Source organism: Labeo rohita, chromosome 7, assembly GCF_022985175.1.
Source record: "Labeo rohita strain BAU-BD-2019 chromosome 7, IGBB_LRoh.1.0, whole genome shotgun sequence".
Taxonomy (NCBI): Eukaryota; Metazoa; Chordata; class Actinopteri; order Cypriniformes; family Cyprinidae; genus Labeo; species Labeo rohita.
In genome coordinates, this window is record NC_066875.1 from 3030335 (window position 1) to 3047023 (window position 16689).

Here is a 16689-nt window from a genome sequence, read left to right on the forward strand (position 1 = left end):
AACTTTACAGTGCTTTGACCAACTTAGTTAGGACTAAAGGGATAGTTCAAAAATATAACGAAAAATTTGCTGGTAATTGACTTTACCATCCAAGATATAGGACTTATTTTACCCTAATGAATTTTTTTCTTTTGGTTTAACAGTAAAGAATTTTTTTTAGGTGTAATCAAGGTCCTCGATGATTTATAAAATGCAAGTCAATGTCTACGATCACTTCGAGAGTCGAAAAAACACATACAGGCAACACAAAATTAATACCGGTGCCTCCTGACAATATATTGAGGTCTTACGAAGTATTATGAAGTACAAGTACTTAATGTGGGGACACATGAAACACATTTCAAGTGAGAGCAAGGTTACATCGTGTTACCTTGTAAGATACATTGTTACAGTTAAGTGATGGTCCTTTGTATCTCTGGCAAGCCATTCTTTGTAATCTTAATTATTACAATTAAAAAGCCCCCAAAGTAGCGTAATGACCATATCCTATATCAAAACTCAAAGTATTTCATTTCCATACCTAAAACAAATGAACAAATCATACTGGAGGATTTGCTGCTCAGCAGATATCGTGCTCATATTTGATCTTGCAAGATGTGCTCCCTTTATACAGAGTGCGTGTGATCACGAAATTGAAAGTGAAAGTGAACAGCGCTCATTCAAAAGAGATTTAAACACTCCGCGTACGATAGCAGCTCCCTGATGCACGAAAAATTATATTCAATATTAAAATGATTGCGTGAGCAGGCGGTAATGGCCCAAAATTCAGCAGGAGTAGGATCAATAAAACAGTCCTGCGTAGGGCTTTAATACAAAAACACACACAATGAATGGCGACTTCAAGGACCTGTGGGAACCCTGTTTTAACCAATTCACCTATTTTTAAACAATGAGAAACCATAAAAACTTTCTTTTGGCCCTTCATTCAAGTGTTCGGGTTGATGCATGCTCATATCAGTGGCTCATCCGTCTTTGGTTCGAGTCAAACTGTTTCTTCAGTTTAGTGACTGTTGGAGGAACTGGAGCGCTGAATGATTCATAGGATGAGATACGCTGCTATTTTGCCTCATTTTGAGTCAGAATGACTGTTAGGTGTCTGTGAGTGAGTTTTGACTGAATAACTTGTAGATCCGTGCTACTCAATCCATGAACTGTTTCAGACGCTTCAGTCTGATTTGGTGAACTGGTTCAACTATTTCACTAAAAAGAATTAGTTCAAAAGAATGATTCATTCGTGAACAGGAAATCACTTTGAACTATTTGCAGGGTTCTCAGTCCTTGGTTAACTTCAAATTCAAGGACCTTTCAAGGACTTTCCAGGTCCAATACCCTCAAATTCAAGGACTTAACTCTCAAAGTGGCAGCCATTGACTTGCATTTTATATAAATCATCAAGGACCATGGTTTCAGCTAAAAATCTTCTTTACTGTTCTATTGAAGAAAAAAGCCACTTACATCTTGAATGGCCTGATGGCGAGTAAATTAACTGTCTGACCTTGAGGAACTCCAGGTTGATGTCTGGAAGGCCGCAGGTGCGCAGCTCCACCTCTGCGGGGCTCAATAATGTCAGCAGCTGCAGTGGTATGATGGAGCCCAGACCGGCGCGGACAGCCGACATACACTCCACATTCTGCAGCTCCCGCAGGCGTAGATCTCGCACCGCTCGCACATACACATCTTTATTCTCCCAGCTGAAGAAACACACACACAGGTATTAGATCTCATCTATTAACTTTCCAACACATCTCTACAATACATATACTACATCTTTTTTTGAGCTTCATGAACAGTATCATATAAATCAGTCGATGGCTCCTACCTGACAGCGATGTCACGTCCTCCATGGCACAGCTCCACTTCCTCTCCAGTCATGGTGATGTAGGTGAACGTGCAGCAGGGGCGACTGGGTGAATCAGGGCTCTCGCCCATGTGGCTCTGGGATGAGACTTCAGCGCATAGTGCTTCCAGCTCCGCCTCATCGGCCAACTGTGAAGATACAAGAACAAGACAACATTAAGATAATACACTTAAAGCTGCAGTCTGTAACTTTTTGTCACTCAATAAACAGAACTGCACGTGTCTTGTGGAAGGACATTGTAGCCACAGAGCTACTTCTCTCAAATCACACAGGTACTGGGCTATTCCACAGTACCAGTCTGAAATAGTCTAAATATAAAAACTTATTATAGGTGTACGTAGGGATTCAGGACAAGCCAAAAACACAATTTGGAAAATGGATTTATGATGCACTCGCTTACTATATAAATTTTATAAATTCTAAACAGAAAAAAAGTTACAGGCTGCAGCTTTAAGTGTGAACTGAAAGTAATGTTTTCAAACACTTACATCCATGTGAGATGCATTAAATGTCACTGTAAATTTTAGAGTTTACATTTATTTTAAGTGCAATTAGCTGAACATTACAGTGTTTTTGACCCACTTAAGTAGGATTTTAGTACATCTTTACATCTAATTTCACTACTTCTATTGTTCTATTCTATTTAAAATATATTTAATGTACTGCTGAATGTACTGACAAGCATTTATAATAAATTAAAATATATTGTAATGTAATTTCTATTGCAACTTGTATATGATGTATTTAAAAAAATAATCTTTGTAATGATGAGGCTGATAGTAGATTTAAAATATATTAACTGTAAATGTAATATCAATTAATCAATACAATTAAAATGATTGTCAAGTACTTCAAGTAGTGCATGTGCTTTAGTATGTTAGTCAACACATCAAAAGAAGTGTGCATTATTAAAGCACAACAAAAGATTATTAAAACAATGATTTTAAATGTATTTTAAACTACAGCTTTTAATTTGAAATTATTCACACTTTTTAAGTGTACTCAAGTGTATTGGAACAGTCCTAAAAATGTCTCTTTTTAAGTCACTTAAGTGATCTTTTATTTTATTAGTATTTTATTATCTGCAGCAGTGTTATTTTACTGTCATTGAGATAAAAACTATAATACTATTCGAATCAGTTTTTATATTTTCCATTTTTATTTTATTTTTTGTAATTTTGTTTACAATTACATTTTTAGTATTTTGTTTTTTTGTCTTTAAATTAATTATTTCAATTTTAGTTATTCTAACCACAACCAAGTTAAAATAAATTAAAATGTAAAATGTTGCCTTTTACCAAATGTTGCCAGTTACCTTCTATTTTATTTCAAGTAATGAAAATTATTATTATTTTTTTTTTAAGCTTACTTTCAGTTTTTTACTATAACCCTGATCTCTTTTTTTATATAAGATTTAAAGTACACTACAAGAGTAAATACAATACAGATATGTGCATTTCTTGTTTACTTTTGAAGTGATAAATGCAGAAATGATGATCCTGGGATGATAAAAGCAATTAGATGTGTCACACTACACTCGCTCCAAAGACAGAAAGTAAAGAAATCACATTTTGCTTCATTATATGAAATGAATTATAGTTTACATTGTCAAACTTCTTGATGTAGTTGTATGTGAGCAGGTCAGCTTCTCGAAAGTCAGATTCTGGGTCGAGTGCTTCACCGACCAGACCCTTCCAGAAGGAGCCGAGCAGATCCAAAGGCAGAGGCACATCCGCCCGGATGGCTATACCGAGCAGCTGGCCGAAGAAGTTCAGCAGCTGCTCTTCAGCGTAAGTGATGGGGCACGGCGTCAGGATGTACTTCCCCTGCAACACACACACGCAACATGAGTCAAGCTGTGTGAACATCCTGTAGCTCGTAAAAGAACGTAGGAAAAGAAAGCTGTGAAATCCAAATCAAACACGGAAGTGCACCTTATTGCGATTTGCCGCAGCGCTGGGACAAGGGAGGAGAAGAGAGAGCGCTGAACTCTGTAGCTCCTTACAGACTTGCCATAAGAAATGCCTGAATGAGCCACCTGAGAAAACATATGCAAGAAGCATATAAACTGGATTCATAACATTATTATTATTATTAAATAAAACATTTAAAAATTAGAGCTGCACCGATGTATCAGCCAACAATCGGTATCGGCCGATAAAAGCAATTTATTTCACTATCGCCCGATTGTTCAAAATGAGCCAATGATCAAAGCCAATAGTATCCTGTCAATCAAAAGGCAGCGGGTCAATGAGTGAAGAAAATCTCTGAATTTAGGGCTGTCAAAATTAACGTGACAATTAGGCATTAACAGTTAAAAATAGTGACATTAAAGCAGGCCATTTGACCATATGAACCACCCGTAGTTCAAGCCAGCATTGCCAGATCCGCAGTTTTTCTCTACACCAAACATTTGTAGCGCGCATCACATCCAATAATCACAAAGAGCTCTGTGCCTTCTTACTTCTGATAAGAAACAACATATCAGCTTTCAAATCCTGTCCATTTTATCGCAAAAACAATGAAAGCCGTTTTGACACTTTTAAATGTGACGTGACAGATCGTTATTGCACCTCAGTTTAAAGGTGAACTCCACTTCCAGAACAACAATGCACAAATAATTTACTCACCCCCTTGTCATCCAAGATGTTCATGTGTTTCTGTCTTCAGTCGTAAAGAAATTATGGTTTTTGAGGAAAGCATTTCAGGATTTTTAACTCCATATAATGGACTTCATTGGTGCCCCGATTTTGAACTTCCAAAATGTAGTTTAAATGCAGCTTCAAACGATCCCAGCCGAGGAAGAAGGGTCTTAACTAGCAAAACGATCTGTCATTTTTTTTGGAAAATAAAAATTTGTATACTTAAGCACAAAAGCTGGTGTAGCACAGGCTCTGGGATGCACGTTCACGTGCTATTGAATCACGCTGAAAGGTCACGTGGAAAGTAGGCAGAACTACAGACCCAGTGTTTACAAAGCGAACGTGCAAATACTAAGGAAGTGCAAGTAAGTCAAACGCTGTTTACAAACAAAAAGGTAGGAGAAAATAACAAATAATGAGTTTTTCGACCTACTCTACCTTTTTGAGCCAGAGTCCACAGACGATAAACTTGTGGTGATTCGAAGACGTGATTCATGGTAGTGATGGGAAGTTCAGATCATTTTACTGACTCAGACCTTTGAGTCTCGTTCAGCAAAATGAACTCGTTCTTCACGAACCACATTAAAGATTCGTTCAAAATGAACAAATCGTTCAAGAACGACCTGTGGACGCGCATCCAAGAGCCTGTGCTATGCAAGCTTTTGTGCTTAAAAAGTATACAAATTTTTATTTTCCGAAAAAAATGGCCGATCGTTTCGCTAGATAAGACCCTTCTTCCTCAGCTGGGATCATTTAGAGCCCTTTGAAACTGCATTTAAACTGCCTTTCGGAAGTTCAAAATCAGGGCACCAATCAAGTCCATTATATGGAGAAAAATCCTGAAATGCTTTCCTCAAAAACTATAATTTCTTTACGACTGAAGAAAGAAAGACATGAACATCTTGGATGTCAAGGGGGTGAGTAAATTATTTGTAAATTGTTGTTTTGGAAGTGGACTTCTCCTTTAACAGCATTGGTTAGGACAGATTTTGTTTTCCTTAAGATAAATCAAACTATCGGTATCGTATCGGCCAATATCATTCTGAACAATCGGCTATCTATTGGTGGAGAAATTCAGTATCGGTGCATCTGTATTACAAATATTTTGGATTTAGTGTTTAGTGCATGAACTCTGCGTGACACTGACTGGTGCCGTGGACCTCCTCTCCGGTGAAGCGGATGTTGAAAGCATAGGTGGGGTCTCCTCCACTGGCTATCCGAACACACAGCTGAGACGACGGGACGCAGGACAGCTGACGCGCAGCCTGGCAGAAGTACGTGTTCTCTGCTGCACGCATCTCACCTGTGATACACATGGTAAAAGTGAAGAACTGATAGTACAGACCCTCGTCTGTGTGAGCGACGTTTAATTTGTTTACCTCCTACGATCTCCAGCGGGTCGAGTGTGATCTCAGGAGCGGCGTGATCTGCTGTTCGCTGCACGGTTGCGTTCAGCACCCGGTTCATGAAAGTCACTTTGGTGTCGTAAAAAATCAGGCCTGAAAATAAAATCAAGAGAAAAAAGATTTACTGACCCTTGTGAAAAAGATGTGCACTTAAGTGTTTTGAATATGCACTTGCAGTGAAGTTACAAATCATAAAATATAATATAATATAATATAATAATATTAATGAAATAAAAGGCCACTTAAGTAACCTAAAGAGAGACACTTAACGTGACTGTACTGAACACACTTAAGTACACTTTTAAAAAGTGACCTTGGTAATAATGACAAATTTAAAGTTTTCTTTTAAAGTACACTTTTAAATCATTGTTCTAATAATATTTTGACATGCTGTAAAGTACATACATTTTGATGTGTTGACCAACATACTAAAGCACATGCAAGGTATTAGATTATCATTTTATAACTGTAATGTCTTATTCAATATTACATTTAAAGTTAATATATTTTAAATCTACAAAATTGCAACTTCATTACAAATGTGTAATTACAAACATTTAAATACCTGACATAAGTTTCAATAGAAATAACATTAAAGGATATTTTATTTTATCATAAATGCTTGTCAGTAGATTCAATTTTAACCATATTTTATTTCAAAGACAAAGAAGTAGTTTTGAAATTACATGTAAAGATGTACTTAAGTCCTACTTAAGTGGGTCTAAAACATTCTAAAGTTCAGATTATTGCATATAATATAAACTGAAACTATAAGAACTTTTCATTTAATTGCAGTTAACTCGTTAAGAGTCTGAAAACATTACATACAGTTCACACTTAAGTATATTCTTTTAAAGAGTATTATTTCTGTAATAAATGCTAATAATTCTGTAATAAATATTAACAAGTATGCAAAAGATCATATCATTTTCATATCATATCATATCATATCATATCATATCATATCATATCATATCATATATCATTACTAGAGCATGTAAAATGTCACACAAGAATATCAATGAGCATTTTTGGGTTGCACAAATAAATAGAATTTCCAAATTAAAAAAGTGCATTAAAATCACTACGACAAACATAGCACTGTTTCATTTCATACCGCCAAGAAAATAATACTGATCAGAAATATTTAATATATTGAAAATAATCAATACATTCCCCAGCCTATCCAATTAAACATAGTACTTTTTGGTTTTCTATTTAGCTACTAAAGAATGTCATATGACTTGTGTGCCTGTTTATGCAATGTCTGACCTTTGGCCTCGCACAGAAGCGTTGCGATGCTGTTTTGATAGGTTTCTGTCAGCCTCAGCTCGACTAACGGCAGGAAGAAGCTCTCCAACGTGCTGTTGAGGGACTGCAGCAAAGCAAACCGCAGCCGCAAACTCTCCACTGGAACACCTGTGTGATAAAATTACATTAATTGGTGACTGTACATCTCATAATCTAAAGATAACAGCATAATATAAAGAGGGCCTTGCCTAATAAGCATGCGACTTGGGGGTCGGCGATGTCCTTGGCATCGAGGTAAACTTCATGGGGATGTAAGCGAGCAGGAGTGATGGCCAGGTGTCGGCAGAGACGGTTAACGAACTGGACTAACGCAAAGTCCATCTCAAAGGTCCATTTTCTACTGGCTTTTTGAGCGTGTCGGGAGTCGATGCACGTGCATCTAAAACAAAAGAACACACCATTAAGATCTTCAGAGAGTTTCATTCATTATTCCAGTCATTAGTTTTCTACAAGAGAGAGCTGCGGAAACATGAAGTAGCATGGAAGGAGGTGTGGTTTCTAAAAAAGAGTCTTGAGAAGGTGCAAACCTTTCAAAGTGCAAGTCATAACCGCACGCCAGGATCGCCCGCCAAACACTGCGAATATCCTGCTTGGCTCTGTCTAGAGTAAACTTGTGGAAACCTTCCAGGGTTAAAAACTTCTCTTCTGGCACTGATGGGACAGAGGCAAGGTGAGATGTTAACACACACGAGAGACAAACAAGGAGCTTCTATCAAATAATTTCTTTTAGAAAAAAATTAACGTCAGCAATCTTTTAAAAAGAGTACTAAAAATATTAAAAGAATATACTAATGTAATGTTTTCAGACACTTAAATGCATGTTAACTGAACTTCAGAGTGCTCCTGATTAAGTAAGTCTTAAGTACATATTTATATGTAAATAATATGGTAAAGTGTACTTAAGTATGTTAAGAAACAGTTATGAAAGTACCTCATTAAGTCGCTAAAGTGGCATTTTTATATTATTTATATTATCTTCCAGTAGTTTGCTTTTAAATATTCTTTTAAGATAAGAAGTACACTACAACTGCACATTCAGTACAATTAAGTGCACTTCCTTTTCACAAGGGTACCATATACATATACAATAATAATTTGTACAGAAACCAGAAAACAAAATCGTAAATTAACAATGTTATAGTATTAACCTTCAAGCTTTTTGGCAGGAGACTTTTCAGGATCTTTTTCATCAGGCTTGGTCTTCTCTGGAGATTTTGGCTTAAGGACCGTTTTTTTCTCACTTAGTACAGTCCTGGAGAAACAACATGCAGAAATATTATAGTCCAAAAAAACGAAAAATATAAAAATCTTTTTTTTTTTTTTTTTTTTAAACTTGAAACAAAAACAAACACACAAATAAATAAAACATAAAAATAAACTTGCAAAGGCAACATTTCTCATTTCACTTCAAACAACTAAACCTGACATAGAAATTAATAAAATGATACAGACATAAACAATAAAAATATAGTTTAACTAAAATTAAAAAGATAACTAAAAATTTAAAAAATAATTTTAAAAAATATATTTTTATTCATAAAAAAAATTAAAATAAAAGTAAAATAACACTGGTACCACGCATCTCATCAGGGCAGATGAACTACTGTTATATATTTCAAATGGAAAATAATGGAAAATGTATTTCAAGGCAAGAGATGTTTGTTTTCAATTAAATATATAATATATTAAATCATTTAAATAAATTCACTATTAAAAAAGTTTATATTCTTATAGCTTATACTCAGTATTTAGAAAAAACTGACTACTGAAATGCTAGTGAATGCCAAGAAAAGTGCAATATCAGTACTCACCTAACACTGTTAAGCATGGATTTCTCTTTGGCCGGAGGTTTGGTGATGGGTCTTTTTGTACTGACCACTTTGCCTTGGTGCTGCTCTTTGCCTGCCTTGCTGTGCTTGTTCTTGTTGGGCTTTACTGTGCCATATTTACGGAGAATCTGCATGTACAATAAGGAAAGGTTAGTCATTTCTGCTTTGGTCCAGTCAAATACTTTTTAAACACGTTTTTAAACTGACGCTTAAAAAATTGAAATAGTACATAGTAACACATACATGTGGATTACAACTAGGCATGTCAATTTTCAGTAATTTCTTGACAATAATCAATTAGCATTTTGCTAAAAGCATGTGGAATACTCAAAACGATCATGTGCATTAAGTAGATTTTATTATATTAAATAAATATGTTTCATGCTAAATTCACCTGTGTGAGCTGGTCATCAAGCACCTTCTTGGGAGGCCGTACGTGTGTAAAAAACACGTGGAGCAGGTTTCCAGGTGTCTGAGAGTTGATCTGCTCTTTGCTGAGATAAATGTCTGACACTTTCACTGGTTTTGTTGGTACGGGGCTCAGCACCTGCTCTGCGTATATGCAGCTCTTAAAGATGTCTGTCAGCACATCACGTGCTTCAGGAACCAGTTTATCTCCTACAAGATCAAAAAAATATTTAACTTTCATATCAAGTTGAAGCAAACCTTTGCAAAATATTACAAAATAAAACAGCGTATTTGTAACATTCTGTGATAGAGAAATCAACCAACCTCTGATTGATTTATCTAGGAAGTACTCCTCCAGGGCAGAACTCCCTTGTGTGTCGAATAAACTCTGATTGACACTGGAGGCGGTGAGGATCTCCTCATTGGTCATCTCCATTAGCTCCTCCTCTCTTTCGAGATTGGAAAGGCCAATGAGATCACTGCTGTTAAAAAGACTGGCCCGAATCTTCTCTACTTGGGCCCGTGCCCTTACCTATAAGACAAAAGCAAAAAACAACATTATTTGGTATCTAATTTCTTTCCCAAAATGGTTAGTGCTACTACTGTTCCTTAGATGTTGTGAGTGGTTGCTAGTGTGTTGCTAGGGTGCTCTAGATGTGTTTTATCATTGTCCAAAAATCTGGCGCAGTAAGACGTTCTGAAAAAGTTTTTAACCAAATTAATCAAAAGTTCTAAGCACATTTACACATTTGTAAAAATATTTAGTACCACTAGGTGGGAATAACATTTGCTAACACAATTTAATATTTATTAGACCTTGTTAAAGAATGTCAAATTTCTTAAACATAGCCATTTAACAAAGACTTAAGTAAACTAATGAAAAATGACAATGCCAGTGCTTAAACACAAATATTTTCATTCATAGCACTGTCAAAATAAAAGCCCCTCTTCTGACACATATAAAAACTTAACCACTGATACTGATCATTTAAAAAAGTAAAATATAAACTGATATATCGTTCTCTGCAAAAACTTAATGGCCAGTACTGATTATTAACAAAAGATGCCAAATATCAGTCAACATATCAGCTTTGGCAAAAACTTAACAAATGATACTGATAATTAAAAAAGGCTAAATATCGGCCGATATATCAGCCTTGGCAAAAACTTAACAGCCAGTGCTGATCATTTTAAAAATGCCAAATATTAAATCAATATATCAGTTTTAGCAAAAACTTAATAACTGATATTGATAATTAAAAAAGCTAAGTATCAGCTGATTTATCGGTCCTGGCAAAAACTTAATGGCTAATACTGACATTTAACAAAAACTGCCAAATATTGTTCAACATATCAGCTTTGGCAAAAACTTAATGGCCAATACTGATAATTAAAAAAGGCTAAATATCAGCCAATATATCGGCCTTGGCAAAAACTTAACAGCTGGTGTTGATAATTTAAAAAAATGCCAAATATATATATATATATATATATATATATATATATATATCAGTTTTGACAAAAACCTAACAACTGATACTGAGAATTTAAAAACGCTAAATATCAGCCGATATATCAAATTTGGTAATGGCCAATACTGATAATAAAAAAAATGCCAAATATAGGTCAATACATCAGCTTGGATACTAATAATTAAAAAAGGCAAAATATCATCCGATATATCATCCTTGGCAAAAAAAATGTATGGCAGATACTGATAATTAACAAAAACTGGCAAATACTGGTCAATATATCAGCTTTGGCAAAAACTTAACAGCTGATACTGATCATTTAAAAAGGCAAAATATTGGCCGATATATTGGCCTTGGCAAAAACTTAACAGCCAGTGCAGATAACTGAAAAAAATTTGTATCAATACATTTGTATCAATATATCAGTTTTGACAAAAACCTAACAACTGAAAGGCTAAATATCAGCTAATATATCGGCTTTGGCAAAAACTTAACAACTGATACTGATAATTAAAAAAGGCAACATGTCGGCCGATATATCGCCCTTGGCAAAAACTTAACAGCCTGTGCTGATAATTAAAAAAAATGCCACATATCAGTCATTATATATCGGCTTTGGCAGAAACATAACAACTGATACTGATCATATAAAAAGGCTAAACATCAGCCGATATATCGGCCTTGGCAAATACATAACAGCTGATACTGATAATTTAAAAAATGCAAAATATCAGTCAATATATCAGTTTTGGCAAAAACTTAACAACTGATATTGATAATTAAAAAAAGCTAAATATAGGCTGATTTATCGGTCTTGGCAAACATTTAATGGCTGATACTGATAATTCACAAAAACTGCCAAATATTGGTCAACATATCAGCTTTGGCAAAAACTTAATGGCTAATACTGATCATTTAAAAAGGCAAAATATCAGTCAATTTATCTTTCTTGGCAAAAATTTAATGGCCGATACTAATAATTAACAAAAACTGTGAAATACTGGTCAATATATCAGCTTTGGCAGAAAACATAAAAACTGATACTAATAATTAAAAAAGTCGGCCAATAATCAAAATATCGGCCAATATATCAGCCTTGGTAAAACCTTAATGGCCAATGCTGATAATTGCAACTTAATTGCTGTTGCAATTGCAATATGATGTAGTTATATGCAAAAACAACGAAAGTGCATGGTCCAACTCCAATTTAACCGTAAGTACGGACAACAGTTCTAAAGATGCGAACAATACTTATATTATTGTTGCTGGTTTCAACGCACCTCTATGACAGCATAGCCTTTGATTGGTCGTGTCACACTGGCATGGACGTCTGGTGAGGCAACTGTGTACATGGAGCTCCCATCTGAGACTGACGTCGCACCACTATCCAACTGCTCCCCAATGCTGCCGAGACTACCCTGACTTCCTGTGCTACAAAGAGACACATCCAGACTCTCTTGACTGGACACTGTGTGGGGATCCAGTGGTGCTTGTGGCTGGGAAGGTGCTGTTTGAGGGGTTACCAGGTCTTGGTTCATCAGCAGTTCACCGGCAGCCCTGGAAGCTGAAGCTGAGGCACTCATTGCTGGCGTTGCGCTGTTGCTATTTGGGCTTCCTGCTGTGCAATCTCGCTTTGCATCTTGGGGAATACCTGAAGTTTCAGCTTTGGCTTTTTTAGGGTCTTCCTCCTGAACTGGAATAAAGATCTCATCCTTGAAGAGACCACCGTGCGCGTTGCAAGCCCTTCGGATTGCATTGCGCACCACGGATTCCTCCAAGTGAGTCGGGATTCCTGAGAGCACGAGCAAACGACTGTGAGCTGTGGAGCCAACCAAGGCTTGGCAAGCATCTGCAACGGCATCTTCAGTGACGCCCAGACCTTGCGGGTCTTTGTTAGCAAGGTGCCGTAAAATCAAGAGTAACGTCAACCCACGGTGAAACCACAACATGTCCTCTGGCTTCCCTCCGGCCATGTTTAGTAAAGCACTGTCACATTCTGATGGTCTCGCTCCACTTCCAGAACCATGTTTCCCTGAGACGGCAGCTGCCGAAGCAACGGTGACCGCTGCCCGTTCGCGCTTTAGCTTCACCTTTTTGCGTTTCGAAAGCAAGCTTGGACTTTGTGGCGTCTGGCCTGGAGAGGATGACGAAGAGGACGAGGAATCACTACAGTTGGTGGTGCTCGTAGATGAGGGGACGCCTACCGCCGACGTCCCTGCACCTGTACTAAGTGGCAGAGTCACTTCGGCGACTGCCAGGCACACCTCCATTAGGGCGTGGAAGTAGGTCGAGAAGCGGCTCCGCTCTGCAGCGAGCGCAAGCGCTCCACTGCTGCCCGTTGCGGAAGTGCAGGAACCTCCACTAACTGTCCCCCAAGTTTGGGTCTCATGATCGTAAAGTTTTCGTAGTTCGGTTTGAAGAACCATAAGGACTGTTAGGCAAGGGTTGAGAAGCAACGTAATGTGGCTGGACAGACCCGAAGGGGTTTTGCGACGCTCAAAAGCGTGGATCTTGCGGAGAAGCTCTGCAAGCAAGTGGAAGATCAGCTCCTTGATACACGGAGCAAGATCGGTGGTCCACAGAAGCCCACCTAAACACAGATAAAGCAAGTATGATGCTAAAAAAAAGAAGAAACTGCACCGGAAGTTTTACTAGTATGTTTTATTTGAGTCTCAGGGGAAACAAATAAATATTTCTTACCCAGCAACTCTACAACCTGCATAAGCACAGAAGTAGGCACAGTGTCCAGCTCATCCTCAGAGCGGTCAATGGTTTCACCAATGGTGTAGGTTAGCAGCTGTTCAGCAAAGGCCATAGCCAAGGGAAACTCGAGCGGCAATGAGTGCAATACCAGCACTGCACCAGGAGGGGGAGAAACACCTGCAGACAACGACCAGAATAGGAGTTAAATTCAGCATTAAATAGAAATTCACTCTTTATTTTCTGAATGCACTTTACTGATCTTATGCTCCAGTCACAATGCAATTTTAGAGAGCTTTTTCTGACCCACTTAAGTAGGAATTTAAAAAATGTATTTGCAATTATATAATTAATTATATTGTCTTTGAAATATGAAACATTTTCTGAGAAACTAAAATATACCCTAATGTTGTTTTAAGGGCTGCCCCCTAATAGTTGACTAACTTAGTTGACGAGAAGAGGTTTGGTCGACCAAAACTGTATTAGTCGCAGAAAAAAAAAAAATACAAATCCACAGGAAGTTACGCAGTCTGTGACAGACAGATCATTAACAGCTGGTCTATGTGGTACTACAGTACATCGGGCAGGACAGTGAAATGCTCACCTATCATTCATCGACCTGAAATATGGCTTTTTATCTAAAATACTGTATCTAAGTAGTGGCAACTTTACATGGCCGCTCAATCTAATGTTAACGTGGAAAAATGTGTGCTACTGAAGTGTCTGTGCGGAGTGTGAAAGCTGAATAGTAGCGCGCTCACTGCATGACAGATGGAGGCGCTGCTGTGGTCACTTGCTCTTAAAATACTCATTAGTCATTCTTGGACACACATAAGAGTAATACATCTTTCGAATCTGTAAAGACTCTACATTTATTTGTGTGCATTCACAATAACAACAAAACATTGCACTTTTGTAAAATGAAGGCAAACAGGATGTGCTTTCTGCCGTCTCGGTCTCTGTGAACTTGAACGCATCAAGAAACTCTGAGTAAACTTGCCTTACAGTCATGCAAAAATATATATATAGATAGTGAAATATCACTTTCAAATGAACTAATTCAAATGGAAAACAAACATTCTCAGATTATGTAATCCATATGAAACATGCATACAGCACTACTGAAGAGATGACGTGCAGTGTCGAAACAAGCACTAGTTTATCAATAAATTATTAAAATGTTAATGCAGCCTCCTTACTGTTTTTCCCTGAGACATTCATAAACATTACTTCCGCTGGTGTGCTGTGGCAAGCTTTATGCGTGCAGGCTATGTAGGCAATTAAAGTCTCATTATCAACATTTAAATAGTTTACGTGTGATTAGTCAACTAATGTTTAAAATGAAGGACTAATAGTCGACCAGAAAAACTTTAGTTGAGGGCAGTCCTAGTTATTTTTATTAAAACTTTTATGTCTTGTATTTTAATATATCGTAAATGACACATTTGTAATGATGAAGTTGTGATTTGTTGCATTAAAAAATATGAACTTAAATGGAATACTGAAAAACTATAATCAAGTACTTTACATATGCTATAATATGTTAGTCAACAAAAAAATAAGGGTGATACTTTAGAGATTACTAAAATGCAATTATTTAAACGTACATTAAAGTAAAACTTTTTCATGAAAGTGTTCTCTTTAAGTATGCTTAAGTGGCCTTTTATTTTAAAATATTATATTATCTGCAAGAAAAAATACAGATGCTGATTTAAGTGACCACTTTGCTTACTATTGTATATTAGCCAAGACAAAGCTCATACTGAGTAGAACCTTATGAGTAGCTGAAATAAAAAACAAAAAACATCAATGTAAAATGTAACATATTTTGACATGCCTAGTTTGACGTGCACTTTGTCAGTAGGGATGATGATGCTGGGATACTGGTTGGCTGTGGGTGGAGGGGTGAGTCCTGTGTTGGACGGGGAGGCGTCCAGTGGGTAGCAAACTGCCTCCATCAGATTCAGCTGGCCGTTTCGTCGCACCTTATGACCAAGTCCGTACACCATCACGCGGGTCCAAGGGGCCTTATACAGAGAGGAACTAAGAGAAAAATACACTTATGAACATATAGAATATTTAGATATTAAATGCAAAACAATAGTTTTGTGCTCTTCTGAAAAACATAACCTTACACTATGCAAAACTTCCTGCTTAATGAAAGTAAGATGCAAAAACAGGTCATTCAGAAATATGAGCACTTTTGACAGAGGTAACACACATAATGTTGTGTAATATAAACTCACTCTTTGCGGCAGCTGAGCTGGCTCTCTTTGCATGAGACGACCACAAACGCAGCACCAGGGAAGTTCACGTCCATGCTGACCTTCGATTCTGTGATGGGAAACTCTTCCAGTGTGAACTGCTCCGGAGCACTCTGAATGTTCAGCAAACATGAAAACATGTAACCACAATGACAAACTAATAATAATTTAACAGAGAGTATAATTTAACTTTCATACTGTAACTATGTTTCTTAACATACCTGTGCAACACACTTTTAAAGAGTGCTCTTTGTAACAATGTTAAATAAGATTTTAAAGTCACGCACACACACATGCAAACAGTGCTTTATACAAAACAGATTGTTTCAAAGCTGCTTTATATTAATAAACAGAAATAATTTAAATTTCAGCTGTATAGCAGCTCTAGACAAGACAATAGTGTCATTATTCAGCTCAAATCAGGTTAAAGTTGATTCAATTTTAAATCTTTGTTTTAATAATGGTTATTAACAACTAATAATTTGACTGTTGGGTAAATTTAAACATCATAGAATAGAGAGTTTAATTCGCAATGAATATTTGCAAAGAATTTTTTTATGCACTCAGTAAAGCTCAAATAATGATTAATATCTAAACTGAAGATGTCTTTCTGATCACACAGAAAGAGAAAATATTATTAAGCAGGCTCTTCTGTCATTTTTTCTTTAGAAAAGTTTTTTTTTTTCATTATTGTTAACTAAAACTAAAACCAAAACCACTAAACAAAAACATTGTCATTATTTGAAAAAAAAAGCAATCACTGAAATAAATTATAATATTAAAAGCTAGCTGCCAACAT

At 36.6% G+C, this 16689-nt stretch overlaps 1 protein-coding gene across 4 annotated transcripts in view; it reads right to left on the minus strand.

The window, feature by feature from the left end:
* Nucleotides 1-16689, minus strand: part of LOC127168051 (probable E3 ubiquitin-protein ligase HECTD4) — a 76643-nt gene that overhangs the window by 4437 nt on the left and 55517 nt on the right. For all 4 annotated transcript variants that reach the window (XM_051114556.1, XM_051114554.1, XM_051114555.1 and 1 more), the window contains exons 58-74: nt 15873-16003; nt 15464-15669; nt 13627-13806; nt 12207-13516; nt 9779-9986; nt 9441-9664; nt 9029-9174; nt 8366-8469; nt 7745-7868; nt 7406-7596; nt 7179-7325; nt 5880-5999; nt 5648-5803; nt 3793-3896; nt 3463-3684; nt 1820-1986; nt 1496-1691 (exon numbers count right to left, since the gene is read on the minus strand). In XM_051114556.1, the coding sequence (XP_050970513.1) occupies nt 1496-1691; nt 1820-1986; nt 3463-3684; nt 3793-3896; nt 5648-5803; nt 5880-5999; nt 7179-7325; nt 7406-7596; nt 7745-7868; nt 8366-8469; nt 9029-9174; nt 9441-9664; nt 9779-9986; nt 12207-13516; nt 13627-13806; nt 15464-15669; nt 15873-16003 (3936 nt within the window). The remainder of the gene's footprint in view (nt 1-1495; nt 1692-1819; nt 1987-3462; nt 3685-3792; nt 3897-5647; nt 5804-5879; nt 6000-7178; nt 7326-7405; nt 7597-7744; nt 7869-8365; nt 8470-9028; nt 9175-9440; nt 9665-9778; nt 9987-12206; nt 13517-13626; nt 13807-15463; nt 15670-15872; nt 16004-16689) is intronic.